General features: G+C 47.6%; 1 protein-coding gene across 1 annotated transcript; it reads right to left on the reverse strand.

Moving 5' to 3' along the window:
• Positions 1–939: 939 nt before the first annotated feature.
• LOC123350583 (zinc finger protein 660-like) lies at positions 940–18,967 on the reverse strand. Its single transcript, XM_044989226.1, has 3 exons — positions 18,915–18,967; positions 6,626–6,739; positions 940–6,282 (listed from the first exon to the last, which is right to left on the reverse strand). The coding sequence occupies exons 1-3, from the start codon at positions 18,946–18,948 to the stop codon at positions 5,075–5,077; spliced, it is 1,356 nt and encodes a 451-aa protein (XP_044845161.1). The 5' UTR covers positions 18,949–18,967; the 3' UTR covers positions 940–5,074.
• Positions 18,968–19,823: the final 856 nt, after the last annotated feature.

Here is a 19,823-nt window from a genome sequence, read left to right on the forward strand (position 1 = left end):
CAACTGTTTCTCGCTTTTCCTCCTGACACTTTGGTGCTAAATGGTAAAGGACAATTGTTTCCCATCTAACCCTGGCATCCTTTGGGGCTGTAATCAATGCCACTGAAGCAGGGAGCGGTGTTCTAAAAACAGTTTGACCATAGCTCTCCATAGCTTCCTTCTCTGGGGTAAAAACCAACAGCTGGGTGCCTGTTATTTCTATCTGCCAAACCCCTCAACGTACACACTTCCCTGGAGTAGATTCCTTTAACAAACCACCCAAAATCTCAGCAGTGCTAGTCAGGAATAGCTTCTGCAAACACGACCAGTTTATTCCTTTAAACTGGTGGCACAGGTGTCAGTGAGGAACTAGACATAAGCCTAGGTCACAGTCTCTGTTAGCTACCTGGGATGGGGTTTCTAAGCAAAAATCGTTATTTATTTTCCTGCAGCTCTCTCAGCTTCAACACTGATTATATTTCACACACACTTGCAGTTCCTGCTGAGAGGCGACTTCAACAAAAACACACTTCTATTTCCTCCATATTGCCACAGTTAGGGACAGCATTTCTCAAACCACAGGCTTAGCTAGGAGATGACGTCAGGAGCAGCGTCCTGTAGAGCTGAGACATTCCAGAGTACAATCCAGCCTAATGAGTAGCTGTATTACCCCTGCCTGGAAATCCTGGGTGCCTTACAATGCCTTGCTGAAGTAGCTCCCATCTGGGCTGCTCACAAACAGCCTTTCAGCATGCAAGACACACCCTGAGTGTCTGTGTGTAACTGCAGCCTGCCAGCCACACTTGGGTTACACTCAGCCTTGGTTATACTTCAGGGCATAATCCTAACACATGCCCATTCCCCATTTCCCCCAGAAATGTATATCCTGTGCTGCCCAGGCCTCTCCTGGACAGTACAACATATCTGACCTCTAGTAAACCTTTAAGAGAATAATATGCCAGTTTATTTCAATGAGTTATTCGTAAGGCTAAGATTTTGTCATGGTTATTTTTAGGAACAGTCACAGACAGGTCATGGGGAATAAATAAAAATTCACGGATGCCGTGACCTGTTTGTGACTTTTGCTGCTGCGGCTCCATGGTTTCCTCCACCACCGTGGTAGCTGGGAGCTGTGGGGATCCCCCTCCACCCACGGCAGCTGGAAGCTGCAAGGGGGGTGGCCTCTGCCCAGAACGGCTGAGAGCTCAGGGTGACCGTATTTCCCCAAAAGAAAACGGGACACCCCCAGTCACTCACCCGAGGTGTCCCCTTCCCCCCACACGAGGCTGTCACCCATTGCTGGAACCCTGGGGAGGGCTCCCGCAGGAGTCTGTCACCTGTCGCTGGAACCTTTCAGGGTCCCCATCACTGCTATGGCTGGAACCCTGTCAGGGCCCCGCTGGTTGCCAGCTTCAGAATGCCGCAGCCCCTGGGCTGAAGCAGAGAATGTCATGGAGGTCTTTGGAAGTTACGGATTCTGTGACTTCTATGACCTCCGTGACATAAACATGGCCTTACTTATTCAGAAACTTCCGTTTAAACGCACTGGCTTATATAAAACAGAAAACAAGTTTATTAACTACAAAGAGATTTTATGAGCACAGGTAATGAGGCATAAAAGTTAAAATGGTTACAAGAAAAATAAAGATAAATGCTCACTAACACAGACTTAAGAAATTTTTAGTTTCAAAGCAAAATTTTCTCACCTACATGCTTCAGCGGTCTCACTGACCAAACTCTTTAGGCCAGGACTCCTCCCCCAAAGCTCAACAGCTGTGTCATTTTGTCTTCTCAGTTGCAGAGAATGCAATGGACAGGGAGAGAGAGGGAGGTGTTTTGAGGGGTGTCTGCCCCTTCTTTTTATAGTCCCGTTCAAACCCCTTTGAGAAGCATTTCCAGCTGGGAGCAAGGCTACAGGTAGTCTGTGTGGACAAGAACTCCATGCTGTTTCTTTGCTAAGGCCTTGTCTACACTACAGTTTTGTCAGCAAAAGGCAGCTTTTGCCGACAAAACAGTGGAGGTGCACATGCTACAATGCTACTTTTGCCAACAAAACAAAACCACTTAGATGAGAGACACAGAGCTTTTTGCTGCAAAGTTAAAGTGACAAAGCATCAGTATAGATGCTGCAATTCATTATGTCGCCATAACTGGCATCCCTCAGTATCCCAGAATGCCCGCTGTGACCACTCTGCTCACTGTTTTGAATTCGGCTGCCCTGCAGGCGCGTGCTCCTCCCCTTTCAAAGCTCTAGGAAGTTCTGATAGCTGAGCATGCTGCTCTGTTCCGGCAGCAAACAGCAAATCATTAACATGGAATCCTCCTGCTCTCCCCCGCACTAGGAACACAATGGAAGGTAGGCTGCTGCTATGGGTGGGACTGCTCTGCTGTGCAGAGCCAGGGAGGGAGGAATGGGCTGGTGTGTGTGTGTGCCTAACTCAAGACTGATTGCTTCTGGCTCCTGTGTGAACTTAAAGAGACAGAATGCCAACATACTCACTCTCCCTCAAGACACACTCTGTCTTTGTTTCTCCCCCCAACACTCCCTGTCTCACACTTCCCCCACACACATTTCCACTGAAAAACAGCTGGCAATCTAGTAGGATGCCCATGGAACAATGGGATTGAGAAACCTGCATCATGTGACACTGTACCTGCTCCATAAGGCATTGCAAGCCCTTCCCAAAGTGGCCTGTGTCCTGTTGCACAGTGCACTGCTTTCTGTGTCAGTGCAAGACCTGCTAGTGTGGATGTGCTCTGCCAACAGAAGAAGTATAGTGTGAACATACAACAGCAGTTTAATTAAAGCGGCATAATTTTGTTGACAAAAACTCTAGTGTAGACAAGGCCTAAAATGCAGATTTTTTTGCTCTTTCCTCCTTTCCTGCCACTTAGCAGGGAATGGTCCATCAGCCTTGTTTACACTTGGCTGAGGTGGCATTTGGTCTCTGAGGAATTGCTTTTGGCCATTCCTCAGATTTATCTGCCAAACATACTTTTAGCCATGATTTCAGCTTGTGTTTATTACATTACCTACAGTGCTGCTATGTGTACTTTTCCATACTATTGATCAGCAAATTATGAATTTTTAAATGGTACCTCACAAGACATGCCTTATACAAAAATTACTGTAGTAGTGTGCAGGGTGTGAACAAGTCTGTCACAAGACCCTGCATCACAACTGCCTTGGGAAACACATATACAAGCTTTTTGCCTAGTTCCTAATCACTTACTGTGGAATTCTCTTCCCAGATCATCTGAGACAACATTGATCTAAACAACTGAACAGCACTGTGACTGTATCCAGTTACTTCCGTTAGTTGCATGATTTGGGGCATGGTCTTGTTCACCATTTCAGACTGGAGATTTAAAAACAGTTGGTGATATGTCCAATAACTCGGAGTATTCTCTTCTGTTGATAGAACTGCACTTGAAGTTTCTCCATGTCGTCATGGAGGGGGGCAGGGAAAAAACAAAAATAAACTAAGAAATGACTACTTGAGAAAATGACTATTTTAGCAAGTAAAGTCCCCAATAAATCAGAGCCACAGTTTGACAAATCAAACTAATATCCCATTTTGTGACCAAACGGCCCTCAAGAAAGAGGAAAAACCCACATCACGGAGAGAGATAAGATACATCCAGTTTCATAGAACTAGAAATTACAGAGCAGGTTAAATGTATTGACTCAGAACCAAGACAAGAGATTCTCTCATGGCATTCTCCTCTGATCCACTCAAACCTGCTTCACTCATTAGCGTTGAGTTGTATTATTTACAAAACTTCTAGAATCATTGTAATGAAAAAAACGGAAACAGGATAAAACAAAAACCCAGCTAACCTTCCCATCTGCAAACAATTCCATCTCCTTTGCTAATAGTTGGAAACTGGGATTTAAACTCCAAATGATGGCACTGTGTTTGAGATCCAGTAAAATTCCCTTTCCAGGTCTCTGCCAATTTCATCTCAGGCCCTAAATTACTAGGTTTTAAGATCAAAGAAAACAAAGTGTGATTCCCAAGCAGAGGACTGAGAACACTGAATCATACGACACATTGAGAGGTAGAGTTGTAAAATGTGTAGAAGATAAATTCTATATGGCTCAGACAAGGAAATACTGCTGAGCTAATTCTGAACATGGGAATCCTTCCAACTCACCACTTCAGGTGTCACAGAAGTTGAAAAAACATATTTTCCTATCCCTAATCCTGCTCCTTCTCTTTGTTATATTTAAAATAAGAAAAATGATACAAAACACAGTGATTCAGCACAACCCAGTGCATTGTAAGAACAACTGGGAATGAGACAATTTGTCCCTAGTGAGGGAACCTGGCGACTAACAATCACTTTGCAGTGGGAGGAAAAGTATGAATATGATGCTCCAAATTTGTTTAGACTAGACGTGATGGAGGTTATGTCAGGTCTTGAGGAAATCTGCTAAATTTCCCTGGCCACTATACATGGGCTATTTCCTTTACTGTAAAACCACAACTATTCTTTCATCAGGATAGCTAACTCGAGCTATCTAACTCCATGGAATATCCTACTGCAGTCAAGGCCCGGGTAGATTTAACTTCCATGTACCTAGTTGAAGTGACTCTCAGTTCCCGCACCTGGGGCTGATGGACATTCCTGTTGGAGGGACACACATTTCCATGACATAGGACAAAGGAGTTGGTGAAAAAGAAAAAATTGTGGGATTCACCCCAAGGAAGGGTGAGTGCAAAAGGGAAAAGCAGACAACTCAGCTGGGGGAGCTGAGAGACCACAATGACATTAATGCTGCCTTGAAGTTCATTATGTGGGAATTAGCAAAAGGAAAACAAAATCTTTTCTCAGCCCTAAACAAGGTTTATGGTATTTATCTCCCTTACAGCTTTTCTGATAATAACTAAGGGCTGAACTCTGACAAAATTTCCCACATTCAGAGAATTCATAGGATCTCTCTTTTGTGGGTCCTTTGATATCCATTAAGGTGTGAGCCATGAGCAAAGGTTTTCCTGGACTCACAGCATTCCTAGGGGCACTCCCCTTGATGAATTTTCTCATGTGTATTAAGGATTAAGCTCTGAGTGAAGGTTTTCCTGCACTCACATCATTCACAGGGTTTCTTTCTTGTGTGGATTCTCTGATGTGTAATAAGGGTTGAGCTCTGAGTGAAGGTTTTCCCACACTCACAGCACTCATAGGGTTTCTCTCCTGTATGGATTCTGTGGTGTATAATAAGGATTGAACTCCGAGTGAAGGTTTTCCCGCACTCACGGCATTCATAGGGTTTCTCCCCCGTATGGATTCTCTGATGTGTAATAAGGTGGGAGATCTGAGTGAAGGTTTTCCCGCATTCACTGCATTTATACGGTTTCTCTTCTGTATGGATTCTCTGATGCGAACTAAGGTTTGAGCTCCAAGCAAAGGTTTTCCCGCACTCCCAGCATTCGTAGGGTTTCTCCCCTGTGTGGTTTTTCTGATGTTTAATAAGATTTGAGATCACAATGAAGGCTTTCCCGCACTCCCAGCATTCATAGGGTTTTTCCCCCGTATGGATTCTCTGATGGCTAATAAGAGATGCCCTTTGAGTGAAGGTTTTCTTGCATTCACAACATGCATAGGGTTTCTCCCCTGTGTGGATCCTCTTATGTGTAATAAGGTTTGAGCGCTGAGTGAAGGTTTTCCCGCACTCACAGCATTCATAGGGTTTCTCCCTTGTATGGATTCTCTGATGTGCAATGAGGGTTGAGCTGAGAGTGAAGGTTTTCCCGCATTCACAGCATTTGTAGGGTTTCTCCCCTGTGTGGATTCTCTGATGTGCAATGAGGTTTGAGCTCCGCGTGAAGGTTTTCCCACACTCGCAGCATTCATAGGGTTTCTCCCCTGTGTGGACTTTGTGATGTTTAATAAGGGTTGAGCTCTGAGCGAAGGTTTTCCCGCACTCACAGCATTCATAGGGTTGTTCTCGAGTATGGATTCTCTGATGGCTGATAAGGCGTGAGTGCCTACTGAACTTTTCCCCACACTCAGCGCATGTGTTATTTCTCACTCCCATGGGGATGCTCTGCTGGTCTGTGGTTTCCTTGAGGCCTTTGTGAGTTCCCTGATAATTAACAGATTTACCAAATTTCTGCACTGGCTGGTTTCCCTGCCACTTCTCTGGAATGTGCTGACTCTCACAGGCTTTTCCCTGCTCACAACTCCTGGTCACACTCCCTTTGCATCTTTGCCATAACGCCCCAGGTGGTTCCACTTGCTCACCCTCTTCCTGCTGAGGAGACTGCTTCATGGTCTCACTCACCATCCCAACACCTGCTGGGACAGAGAAAGAAAAGCCTCAGAAACAGGAATGGAATAGGGGAGAACAAACCAAAGAGCAGCTGCAGATGGAAAAAAAAATCCCCAAAGAGGAAAGAAGAGGGGATCAATTTTGCATCCAGTTTGCATCCAAACACTCAGGGAGAAGTGAGTTCAGGGAAGGAACTACTGCCAGGAGTTAGTCAGGATGGGTAGGAAACCATGAGCAATATCTGCCCTGAGAATATGACCACTGATGAGGACAATCCTGAACTCGGAGAGCTCACAAGGTCTTTGTTGGGAATCCCTGCTGTTTCCTTCAGGTACTGACAGTTTCTGAGTTGATTTAATGATTGCTCACCTGTGCAGATGCCTCTCAGGATCTCTCTTTCCTCTGAGCCCTGGAGATCTGAGGCCCATGACTCTTCCCCTCGTTCCAGTTGGGAGATGACATCAGGTTTGGAAACTGGAAACCCTGCCCAGGGAAAAGATCATAAGTGAGATCAGGTGAATTCATAGGACATTTGTCACCCACACAGGAAGTTCTGTTATTTTAATTCCAGATCATATTAAATGAGTAAAATCCTGGGGCCAGCTCCCCAGGTGCTCAAAAGTACAGGACACTCTTCTTATGAGGAATTTAACTGTGCCCATGTCTACTGGGAAGACACACAGCCAGACACCCATGATCAAAGGGGCCCCTAAAACCCAAAGCAGGTACCACCATATCCCAGAAAGGGAAAACTCCAGCCAGAGGGGAAGTCCCCCTGGAACACTGCAAGCAGGGACTTTCTTTCCAGACCAAAAGATTACAGTGGGGGATGTTGAAATGCCCATAGTGATCCTGGGAGATCCAGCGTACCCTTTTGTTGCGTCGCAGTGCCTCTCAGGCGGGCACGGACAGAGCTCAGCAATCAATGTGATTGGTAGCAAAGTCATTTATTTCTCTCCAGCATGCTCTTATATACAATTATGGCAAGCAATCAAGCAGTTGCTAATTGGTTAATAAGATACACACAGGCACAGCTATAACTTCATAGGGTAATTGTCATCCTGTACAACTTTCTAATTTATTATCCTGTTTACTGCCTGCTGGCAAATGAGAACCAGCCCAAGGTCAGCATCTCTGAAGCCTAAACAACTCAGCTTCTCACATACCCAATCTGCCAAATTCCCACATCTGCCCCCTCTATTCAAAATCAAAAGAAAAAAAAAGGAAAAGGAGAGAAGGCATAGCAATACATTCCCAGCTTATAAAATCAATACTATAATTTACACAAGCCAAAATTAACTCTATAAAACCTACCTATGACCATGCAATCCTTAACATATAACACCAACAACATCAAACAAAACAAAACAAAATAAATGGTGTAAATTCTGCAGGGTTCCCCCCTTTTCTATTGTACACCAACCTGTGACAAATTTCTATTACCAATCCATCCCTCATGTGTCAGGTGATCAAGCTGACACTGAGGGGGGGGGGTCACAGCAAAAAAAACACAACATAAACCACATAAACATCTTAACAACACCACAACAATTCTGGCCAGAAAACAAACACCACAAACAAACATAAAACATAAATTTAAACTCCATAATAACTGCATGGTACATTAAATACTATACAGCTAACATCAATTCTCTTAAATATCTAAAAAACAAAAGCAAATCTACCCCTACTGGGCAAGCAGTCATTACATACAATATACAAATACCCTTATTACTATCAGGCAAAAAAGGGGAATTACATCATCAATTAAATCATTCACGGAGGATCAAACAGGAAAGATCCTGGCATAGCTAACAAGCAACTATCCTCCAGGGGCTCAGGTTGTGTACATCTTGTTGCTTTCTCAGTCATTCCATCCACCATTGCAGCAGTCATCTCTGATACTGACACTGTTGCAGTTTCTTCACTCCTACTGTTTGCAGCCTCAAATCCCGAATGAGCAGTGGTAATATCTTGGACTAGTTCAGGAAATAGTTTTTCAAGCACTGCTTCTAAAGGCTTTAAAGTTTCAGCTGAGGTTTCCATAGATGTTACAGTTTCTGCAATGATTTGTCCTTCAATTGCTGCAGCTGTAACAGGCACAGATGCTTTTTGAGCCTCAGAGCTTTCAATACTAGGAATGGGTGAGCCAGTATCTTCCAGCTGCACAGCTAAAATCTCTTGCTGCACTGGAGTTGAATAAAGTTTATCACCGCTTGCAAGTTCCAATTTTCCAGATTCAAACAAATCTTTTTCCACTTCCGTCATTAGCTCAAACTTGGTTTCCTCTCGCTGATTGTCATTTGAACTTGTCGCAGTCAGTAGAAGTGTTTGTTTTGCTTCCATAGGCTCCTCTTCGTCTCCCTTTCCACACACAGGCAGTTCTTTAGGACATATGTCGCTCTGTAGAGGGGCCACATTTACAACTGCCCCTGGGTATTTTGATACTAGGTTAAATGGCGCATCTTCTACATCATTCTGCATGGGAGCCTCAGCTGCAACCGCTTCAGTGTGTTCTGATTCCAAGGTAAACACAGTATCTTCTACCTCTGTCTTCACAGGTGCCTCAGTTACCCCACTCTGCATTGCATCCCCAGTTAAAGCTTCATGAATGATCTGCCGCCCATCGGATCCCTGAAGCCGAACAGTTCGGATGGGCTTACGCAAAGTAATGTCTATAGCAAAAGCAATTTGGGGAGGGCCGGTGGATCCAAACCCTCGAGATCCGCGGTCAATCAAAGTCGATCTGGGCACACATCCCTTGAAAGGTATCAACTGAGCAAGACGCGTACCAGCAGTTATAGTTACAGGGGGACAAAGGGCGCGTACCATTATCCCAATATTCCCCGTATAGTCGGCATCAATAAGGCCAGGCAAAACAAAAATACCTTGTTTTGATGTTGACGAGCGGCCGATCAAAAGGGCACTCAATCCAAATCCTAATGGGCCATCGGTGTTGGAAGGGAGAACTTGAACCTCGTCAGTCTCTAAAACTACATCTGTCGCTGTGGCCAAGTCCACTCCGGCACTGCCACGGGTTGCTCCGGTGAGGTGTTCCAGGCAGCCGGGTTGCTGGTTGGAGGCACTTGTATCGTCGCGCTCCTCCGAGGGGCGCTCTGAAATCCGTTTCCCGGCAGCGGTGTTCCATCCTTTTTTCGACGCGACCAACAGTCAACGGCGCGGTGTCCAAACTTGTCACATCGTGTACAAGCGCCGGTAGCGGCTTGAGGCGACACATCAGAGACCCGCTGTCCATTTTGGCCTGCCCGCTGCCCATTTTGCCCAGGGCAGTCCCGCCGGATATGCCCGGGTCTCCCACAAAGAAAACAGGGGCCGCTTGGCCAGGTCGGTCTTTTGGCCCCCCGCTTGCGCCCGATGAAAGGTTGTAATGCAGCGGCTAGTGCAGTGGCATGTGCCTGAGCATGGATTGCTGCCTTATCCGTTTCCTCAAACATAGCGGCCTTATTACATGCCTCGATCATTTCCATCAGGGTCGCAGTCTTGGGCAAAGTGGCTAATATACGGCGGCAGGTAGAGTTGGCATTCTGGGTGGCAAGATCAAGTCCCACTGCGGCTCTGGCTTCCGGCGTTAAGTTAGGAGATCTATCAATAGCCTCGCGAAGGCGATCCAAAAAGGTGGAATAAGGTTCCGATGGGCCTTGCGTAATTTTAGCGTAGGGAGGGCTCGGCTTTCCCATCTGGGGCACCGTTTTAAAGGCAGCCAAAGCCAGTTCCTGCGACTGCTGCAGGATCCGGGGATCGAGGCGGGCTTGCAAATGCGGGTCAACGAATCGGCCGGTCCCCAGAAGCATTTCAACAGTGGCCACGTGCCGAACATCATCGTCCGGTAAATCCAAATTGCGGACAAGAGCCAAGTCAACTCTCTTAGCCCAATCATCCTTCCACAGCAATCTCTGTGTAGGTGTAAGAAGCATATCAGCTAGCTTAACTGCATCGTATGGACACATCGCTTGTCCAGCAAACACCTGTTCAATTATAGACTGTACATACGGATTATCTAGTCCATAAGCCATAATCGATTTCTGCGCTTCACGGATCAACTTCCAGTCCAAAGGAACCCACCGCCTATGGTTAGGATGTTGAGGGTCTGGCGTAATTACCGGAAAGGCCTCGGGTGTTAGACCTTCAAGGATGGCTTCCTTCAGAACCCCATGCCAACGTCGTACCGGATCCGGAGGGTCCCCAGTTGGAGGGTCTCCGGGGCTAGGCGGGGCGGAAGGGCGAGTCGGATGAAAACACTCGTGAAGACGCGACCGCGATGACCCAGCTGGAAGACCTTGCATTTGATCCAACTTGTTGTGAATGTCCTGCAGCTGTCGACCCTGGCGCTCCATCTCTTTATAAAAGGCATCAGACCGGGTAAACTGAGTAAACGTAGTCAAATCGGGATATACTTGTGATGGCACATGTTCCACCCGAGCCTTCTCTGCTTCCCCGCATTCGTGACACCCCCAGGTCCCGTGGACACGGCATGGCTTTGGAGGGGGTGCATACGGCAAGGCTGTCTCCATAGGCTCGGGCGTATCGGGGGGTAGCGGGACCGTAGCAGGATCAATCATGTCGGGGCCGAGGGCCACATTGGAGGGTGGTGGAGCCGTAACAGGGGCAACATCAGCCAGGTCGGAAGCCAAAGGTATCACCGTATCCTCGCCACCGAAAAACTCCCTGGCTCCAACCGGCAACACAGAAGGCATTTCGGGCGTTGGGCGGAAAACCTCAGAAAGGGCCGCCTGCACTCCTGCCTCGGCCGCGAGAGTTTCTACTACCTCCTTCGTCTTATTCCATACTGGGCTCAGGGAAAAGGCTTCCTTATCGCCCTGAGCCACCGACTTCCAAAGCTCGGAGCCTAGCCGCTCCCACACAGCTTTATCGAAAATTGTACTTGGTTTAACGAAAAGTCCCCTTCTCTGTCCCCACCGCAGCAGGCGGGATAACGTATCAGAGGGGAGCTTCTCTCCCTGCCGTTCCGCGATGCGTATCAAATATTCATGTACCGTTTTTTCTTCCGCTGATGCAGCGGTTCCCATGTTAGCTGCTCTGCCCTGCTCCGCCGCGACTTATAGCCGCCCTTCTCCTCCGCGGCTTATAGCCGCCGCTTTTCTCCGCGACTTATAGCCGCCCTTCTCCTCCACGACTTATAGCCGCTCTCCTCAGGGCTCAGGTGCGCCTCTCTTTTCGGACGCCCGGGGGCTTTTCCAGCTCCCCACCGCAGCTCCTCCGCCTGGAACAGGTCACCGACACTAGGCCACCGACACTATCATCATTCGATTCGAATCACGTTGGGGTCACCATTTGTTGCGTCGCAGTGCCTCTCAGGCGGGCACGGACAGAGCTCAGCAATCAATGTGATTGGTAGCAAAGTCATTTATTTCTCTCCAGCATGCTCTTATATACAATTATGGCAAGCAATCAAGCAGTTGCTAATTGGTTAATAAGATACACACAGGCACAGCTATAACTTCATAGGGTAATTGTCATCCTGTACAACTTTCTAATTTATTATCCTGTTTACTGCCTGCTGGCAAATGAGAACCAGCCCAAGGTCAGCATCTCTGAAGCCTAAACAACTCAGCTTCTCACATACCCAATCTGCCAAATTCCCACACCCTTTACTTCCACGGCTCATGAAGCCTTACACAGGAAACCTGAACAGCAGCAAGGACCGCTTCAACAATAGGCTTAATAGGTGCAGAATGACCGTGGAATGTGCCTTTGGTAGATTAAAAGCACTCTGACAATGCCTTCATGGCAGGTAGGAGCTAAGTGAGGAAAATATTCCCACGGTCTTAGCCTAAGTTCCCCGTAAGTTGTGTGGCCGTGCAGCAGCCTATTTAGCACCGCACAGGTGCTTGGGGAACCCACCTGGGGACTTGTCGTGGTTGCGGCAGGAGTGCCCCTTTCCCGGCCCCCAACCTGCCACGAGAAGGGCATCCCTCCCCTGGCCCCAACTCACCCTGATGAACAGTCCCAGTCTTTTTCATCTCTCCTCATATGGAAATTGTTCCATACCCCTAATTTTTTTTGGCCTCTGCACCTTTTCCAATTCTAACTATCTCTTCTGAGATGGGGTGACCAAAACTACAGACAGTATTTAAGGTGTAGCATAATGATATTTTTTGTTTTATTACCTATTGCTTCTCTAATGGTTCCTAACATTTCGTTAGCTTTTTTGACTGCTATTGCACACTGACTGGATGTTTTCACAGAACTATCCACAATGACTCCAAAAGGACTTTCTTGAGTGGTAACAGCTAATTTAGACCCCATCATTTTGTATCTATAGTTAGGATTATGTTTTCTAATGTGCATTACTTTGGATTTATCAACACTGAATTTCATCTGCTCTTTTGTTGCCCAGTCATCTAATTTTGTGAAAACCTTTTGTAACTCTTCTCAATCTGCTTTGGACTCAATGATCTTCAGTAATTTTGCGTCATGTGCAACCTTTGCCACCTCCCTATTTCCAGTTCAGCTGTGAATATGTTGAACAGTAGAGATGCCGGGGGACCTGACCATTCACCTCTCTACTGTGAAAATTGACCTTTTATTCCTACCCTTTGTTTCCTGTGTTTTAACCAGTTACTGATCCACAAGAGGCGCTTCCCTCTTAAGTAAGCTGTCATGGGATAAGAGCCTTTGGTGAAAGAACTTGTCAAAGTACAGCAGAACCTCAGTTACGGACACCTCAGGAATGGAGATTGTCCATAACTCTGAAATGTTCTGTAACTCTGAAGAGGAGGTTATGGCAAACTGTTTGGCCCATGGGCCACATCTAGGTATGGAAATTGTATGGCGGGCCATGAATGCTGAAGAAATTGGGGGTTGGGTTGCAGGAGGGGGTGAGGGCTCTGGCTGGAAGTGCGGGCTCTGGGGTGGGGCCAGAAATGGGGAGATCAGGGTACGGAAGGGAGCTCTGGGCTGCGGCAGAGGGTTGGGGTGTGGGGGGGAGGGCTCTGGCTGGGGGTACAAATTCTGCGGTGAGGCTGGGGATGAGGGATTGGGGGTGCTCCAGGCTGGGACCGAGGGGTTTGGAGGGCGGGAGGGGGATCAGGGCTGGGGCAGTGGGTGGGGACACGGGAGGGGGTCAGGGGTGCAGGCTCCAGCTGGTGCTTACCTCAAGCAGCTCCCAGAAGCAGCGGCATGTCCACCCCTCCGGCTCCTACGCGGAGGTGCGGCCAGGCACCTCTGCACGCTGCCACGTCCACAGGTGCCACCCCCGCATCTCCCTTTGACCACAGTTCCTAGCCAATAGGGGTGGCACTGGGGGCAGGGGCAGCATGCGGAACCCCTTGGCTGCCCCTACTGGTTGGAGCTGGAGTGGGGACATGCCGCTACTTCCAGGAGCCATGCGGAGCCACAGCACATGTGGAGTGGGGAAAGCCCCCAACCCCACTCCCTGGCTGGAGTGAAACAAACCCCGGACCCTGCTCCTTGGTGGGAGCTCAAGGGCCAAATTAAAACATCTAAAGGCCAGATGTGGCCTCCGGGCTGTAGTTTGCCCACCCCTAGGTGATGGACCTCAGCCACACAGGAGATTGGGGCTGCAGCTGTGGAGGGGCGGGGCCTTCTGACCCTCAAGGCACCAGAGCTCTGGGCTTCTGCCCCACGGAAGCAACAGGGCTCAGTATTTTAGAGCTGGGGGGAGTGCTGAGGCTTGCAGCTCTTTATAAAATATATCAGAGGGATAAATATTAGGGAGGGAGAGGAATTATTTAAGCTCAGTACCAATGTGGACACCAGAACAAATGGATACTGGACACTAGGAAGCTTAGACTTGAAATTACACGAAGGTTTCTAACCATTAGAGGAGTGAAGTTCTGGAACAGCCTTCCAAGGGGAGTAGTGGGGGCAAAAGACATATCTGGCTTTAAGACTAAGCTTGATAAGTTTATGGAGGGGACGGTAGGATGGGATAGCCTAATTTTGGCAATTAATCTTTGATTATCAGCAGGTAAGTATGCCCAGTGGTCTGTGATGGGATGTTAGATGGGGTGGGATCTGAGTTACTACAGAGAATCCTTTCCTGGGTGCTGGCTGGTGAGTCTTGCCCACATGCTCACGGGTTAGCTGATGGCCATATTTGGGGTCGGGAAGGAATTTTCCTCCAGGGCAGATTGGCAGAGGCCCTGGAGGCTTTTCGCCTTCCTCTGCAGCATGGGGCACGAGTCACTTGCTGGAGGATTCTCTGCAGCTTGAGATCTTCAAACCACAATTTGAGGACTTCAATAACTCAGACATAGGCTAGGGGTTTGTTATTGAAGTGGATGGGTGAGATTCTGTGGCCTGCATTGTGCAGGTCAGACTAGATAATCATAATGGTCCCTTCTGACCTTAAAGTCTGTGTCTATGAGTTTATGAGCTGCATTCCGAGCTTCACCATGGCTCCACTCCCAGCTCCAGCGGGGGGAGGGGGTGCTGCAGCTCAGGGCTTTAGCTACGGGGGGAGTGCTGGGGCTGAAACCGACACTCCCCTCGAATCTAAAGCCCCAAGGCTCAGAGCCCCCCACAGGGCTGAAGCTGGGAGCAGAGCCACAAGCCTGAACCCCCAAACCCCAACACTCCCTCCTGGTCTAAAGCCCTGACCCCGGGTGCTCCTGAGGGGCAGAAGCCCTGAGCCCTCTCCGGGACCCTGACATCCCTCTCGCTCTCCCTCCTCCCACTGCCACCCCAACCCCTGTGGGGTTTGTCTGCACTGGTGCCTGATTGAGGACTTCTGGTTCCACAGGATGTCTGGTTGACCAATAAGTCTGTAACTCTGTTGTTCATATCTTTGAGGTTCTACTGTATCCGCTGGATCACTCTTGTCCACATGTATGTTGACTCCCGCAGAGAATTCTAATAGATGAGGCATCATTTCTCTTTACAAAAGCCAAATTGTCTCTTCCCCAACAAATTGTGTTTGTGTCTGACAATTCTGTTCTTTACTATAAAAGCAGCAAAGAATCCTGTGGCACCTTACTTCTTTACTATAGTTTTCAGCCAATTTGCCTGGTACTGAAGTTAGCCTTCCCAGACTCAAACTGCCAGGATCCCCTTGGGACCCTTTTTAAAAAATTGGTATTACATTAGCTACCCCCAGTCTGGTACAGAGGCCGACTGTAAGTGGTAGGTTACATATCAGTCAGTAGTTCTGCACTTTTCATGTATGAGTTCCGTCAGTACTATTGGGTGAATATCATCTAGTTCTGGTAACCATTTCAACCTGAATAAATCCATTTGTTCTAAAACCTCCTTTATCGACACCTCAGTCTGGGACAGTTCCTCAGATTTGCCAGCTAAAAGGAATGGGTCAGGTTTAGGAAACTCCCTCATATCCTCTGCGGTGAAGACTGATGCAAAGGATTCGTTTAGCGTCTCTGCAATGGCTTTGGCTTCCTTGTGTGCTTGTTTAGCATGTCAATGACTGAGCAGCCCCACTGATTGTCAGGCTTCCTGCTTCTGATGTACTTCAGAAAAAAAAAATTGGTGTTAATTTTAGTGACTTTTTGTAGTTGCTCCTCAAATTACCTTTTTTGGCCTGCCTAATTATACTTTCACACTTGACTTGCTAGAATTTATGCTCCTTTTATTTTTCTCAGTAGGGTTTGACTTCCAATGTTTAAAGGATGCCCTTTTTTTTACCTCTAACTGCCTTATTTAGGCCTGGGCTACACTAGCAGGGGGGGTTCAAACTAAGATACTTCGACTTCAGCTATGCGAATAGCGTAGCTGAAGTTCTGTATCTTAGTTCAACTTACTTGGCCATCCTCACAGCGGTGAGTCAACTGCCGCGGCTCCCCCGTCGACTACACTTACTCCTCCTGCCAAGGTGGAGTACGAGCATCGATTCGGGGATCGATTTATCCCGTTCAGATGATCCCTGATAAATCAATCCCCGATACATCGAACACTATGCGCCAATCCGGCAGGTAGTATAGACGTACCCTTACTCTTTAGCCATGATGGTATTTTCTTAGTCCTCTTACTTTTCTTTTTGTCCCCATTTGGGGGTACACATTTATTTTGAGCCTCCATTATAGTATTTTAAAAATGTTGCCACGTAACTAACTCTCTCACTTTTTGTGCAGTTTCTCTTTCTGAAGTTAAATGCTATTGGGGTGGAGTTGTTGGCACTTTCTCCCCTTGCAATGATGTTACATTTAATTACATTATGGTCTCTATTACCAAGTGGTTCACTTCTTGGACCCGATCCTGTCTGTCACTTAGGACTAAATCAAGAATTCCCTCTCCCCTTGTGGGTTCCAGGAGTAGGTGCTCAAATAAGCAGCCATTAATGGTTTCTAAAAACTTAACCTCTGCATCCAGCCTGAGGTGACATCTACACAGTAAATATGGGGATAGTTGAAAATTATTATTACTGAGCTTTCTATTTTAACAGCCTCTCTGATATCCCTGAGCATTTCATAGTCACCGTCACCATCCTGATCAGGTGCTCAAATAGCATATTCCTACTGCTATACTCTCTTTATTCAAGCATGAATTTCTATCAGTAGAGATTCTATGGCATAATTTGATTCACTTAAAATGTTTTCTATATTTGACTCCGTTTCTTTCACAGAGTTACTCCTGGGGGAATTCTGTGTCATTTTGCGTATCCAGAATTCATGTCCCCTGCAGATTTCTTTGCTTCCCAGCAGAAAAACGACGTCTGACAGGGAAGCCACAAGAGTGGTCACACACCCCTCACAGCAATGCAGGTAGGTTGGTTCAGGCGCCCAGAGCAGCCCGTAGAGACATAAATCACCACCGGGGGCGGGGAGGGGAGGAGCTGAGCAGTCATGCATGTGAGAAAGACAGTCTGTCCCTCTTGCTTGCCATTGTGGCATGCTTGGCGTAGAGGGGCAGGGCTTTGGGGTATTTCTGAGGAGTTAAGTATGGGGCAGGCTCTGTCCCCTCAGGTGGAGCAGAACGTAGCAGCCTGCCTGCTTTGTGAATTGTTCCTATTGTCTTTGTGAATTCCCCTAGGAGTATAAAATAGGTATAAAAGTTTTAAGGTGCCTTTACAGTGCCAGAGTGGTATAAAGGACAGTGTAGCCTTATAAATCCTTCTGGTGCTTTAGTGATTAGAACAGGGCTAAATTTTTGGACTGAAAAAATGTGCTGTATGAACTGTTTGCCACTGATGTTTCTGGAGATGGTCAGTAGCCAATATAAATTGTGAGGCTGATTCCCCAGCCCTCATTTGCTCTTCAGTTGCCAATGATGCAACACTGAGCATATTAGCCAACAAATGTATGCAGCCATAACTAGAAATAGAGTCAAATCTAGCTACATTACTATTTCCTCCAATGCTCCCCATTCCCACTCTCAATCCATTTTAGTGTAGTTTAAATTACCTAAATAACTGAAACCAGCGTGATTATATTGCGTTATTTTGACAAATAAAATATGCAAAATTTTGCGATGTTCACAGAATTTTAATTTTTTGGGCACAGAATTCCCCCAGGAGTAATATAGTGCCTCTCTGCCACCAGCACAACCTACCCTGTCATTCCTATATAGTTTGTTTCTTGGTATTACCATGTCCCATTTATTATAATCATTTCACCAAGTTTCTGTGATGGCTATCATATCAATATCCTCATTTAGGATTAATTTGAAGAGCAACAAGCAAAAGTCACAAACTAACACCAATTGTTTTGTTTTAAAGTACATCAGAAGCAGGAACCCTGACAATCAGTGGGGCCACCAGGTGATAGAGGTGCTAAACAAGCACTCAAGTTCACCCATTTTAGGGAATAGTTGGAGCAGCTTGGCAGAGCTGTGATTCTGATACGAAGAGAGGTGCATGTGAAACTTGAAGGAACAAGTATTCCTCAATTCAGTGAGGAGTGTTGTAGGTAGGTCAATAAAGGTGCATAAGGTTGTGTTCTTGTCACGACAATTGTCAGCAGTCTGGTGGCATACATGCAAGTGATCTCCATGAGACAGGGGTCCCCAACGCGATGCTCACGGGCACCATGGCGCCCGCTGGGGCATCCATGTGCGCCCGCCTACCGGCCGCCGGACAAGCAGCCACCAAAATGCTGCCGAGAAGCAGCAATGTCAAGAAGCGCTACTGCCGAAATCCCGCTGAATTTCGGTGGCGTTTCGGCGGTGATGCCTCTTGATGACACTCCTTCACGGTGCCATTTCGGCGGTGACACCTCTTGATGTTGCCACTTCATGGCAGCATTTTGGCGGCTGCTTGTCCGGCGGCCACGGTCCTCGGCAGCTAGTTGTCTGGCGCTCGCCCCACAGAAAAGGTTGGGGACCACTGCCATGAGGGGTAAGTGACTCAGAAGGAATCCTCAGTGCAATGACAAAGGGGTGGTAACACTGTGAAAGTCTGAGGTGGATTGTGTGCAGTAGGCTGAGTGTTGGAGTGCAGGCTAGGGGTATGTGGCTTTTGTTTTCTTCACTGGACCAAACTACAAGTTTTGCCTTAGCAAAGAAAAAGTGTTGGACTTTATGCTATACTGCTCCTGTGCTCTGTTCCCAGAGTACTCTGTAGTGAGGAGGATAAAGTGCTAGTATGTGTCACTGGTCTGTCAAGATGTTGCTGAAACAGGGCACAGTTGAGGTTGCACTGTGGGATGCTGTAAACCTTAATTCCTCCTTTTACCCTTCTAATAACCAAGGGGATGGGAATCCTTACCCAGCGAGGTCACATTCTCATAGTTCTCCTGCATGACATCTCTGTAGAGGGCTCTCTGAGCGGGGTCCAGCAGAGCCCACTCTTCCTTGGTGAAATACACAGCCACCTCCTCGAAGGTCACTGGTCCCTAAAAGAGCAAGAACCTGCTACTCAGTACCTGCTGCCTAGTGACATCACTATTGACAGGCGAGGAGGTCCAATCGCATGAAAGCTCTGGAAGGCAGGAAGTGAGCATACTCTCACCCCATCAGAGCAGCCAGGAAGCATCAGGGTGAGGGGAGGAAGAGAGAACCCTTCTAGCAGAGAGAAGAGGCAGTGGTCTCCTCATTCTCACTGCTCACCTAACTAGCCAGAAGCTGATACAGGAGATGGAGCCCCCAGCAGGGCCCAGGGACAATTTCCTGGTGGGAATCCCAACACCCTCCCCATTACCAGCAGCTGGAGGGGAGGGGGTTGATGTGTCTTCACTGGGGTGGAGCCGGGGGGTGCCCCTTCATATCTCACAGCAGCATCTGGCTCGTAGGTTCAGGCTACAGCACGTGGAGGCTGATACGTTTTCCCAGCCCAGTTCACAGGGGTTGTTTCCTGTTTGACAAATTGGGGAATTTCCACCCACAAACCCCAGGGCTCTGCTGCTCATATCTAGGCCGCACAGTAAACAAATTGCAGCAAGTTTGTCACACTGTGTCCCCTCCACCCTGTGTATTTTCCTGACCCCGCCCACCTCCAGATCAACCCCCCAGAAGTGCCCATTTCCTATGTATTTATTGCCCTTCTCCCGCCAACAGGAACCCACCAGCCTCTGATAATCCCTACCTCAACTGGCTCCACTGCAGCCATTTCCCTTCCCTGGTCCCTGGAAGGATGGAATGATCTGGAGCAAAACAGGGATGTTACGCTGCAGCCTGT

The sequence above is a fragment of the Mauremys mutica genome, chromosome 15, assembly GCF_020497125.1.
Source record: "Mauremys mutica isolate MM-2020 ecotype Southern chromosome 15, ASM2049712v1, whole genome shotgun sequence".
Taxonomy (NCBI): Eukaryota; Metazoa; Chordata; order Testudines; family Geoemydidae; genus Mauremys; species Mauremys mutica.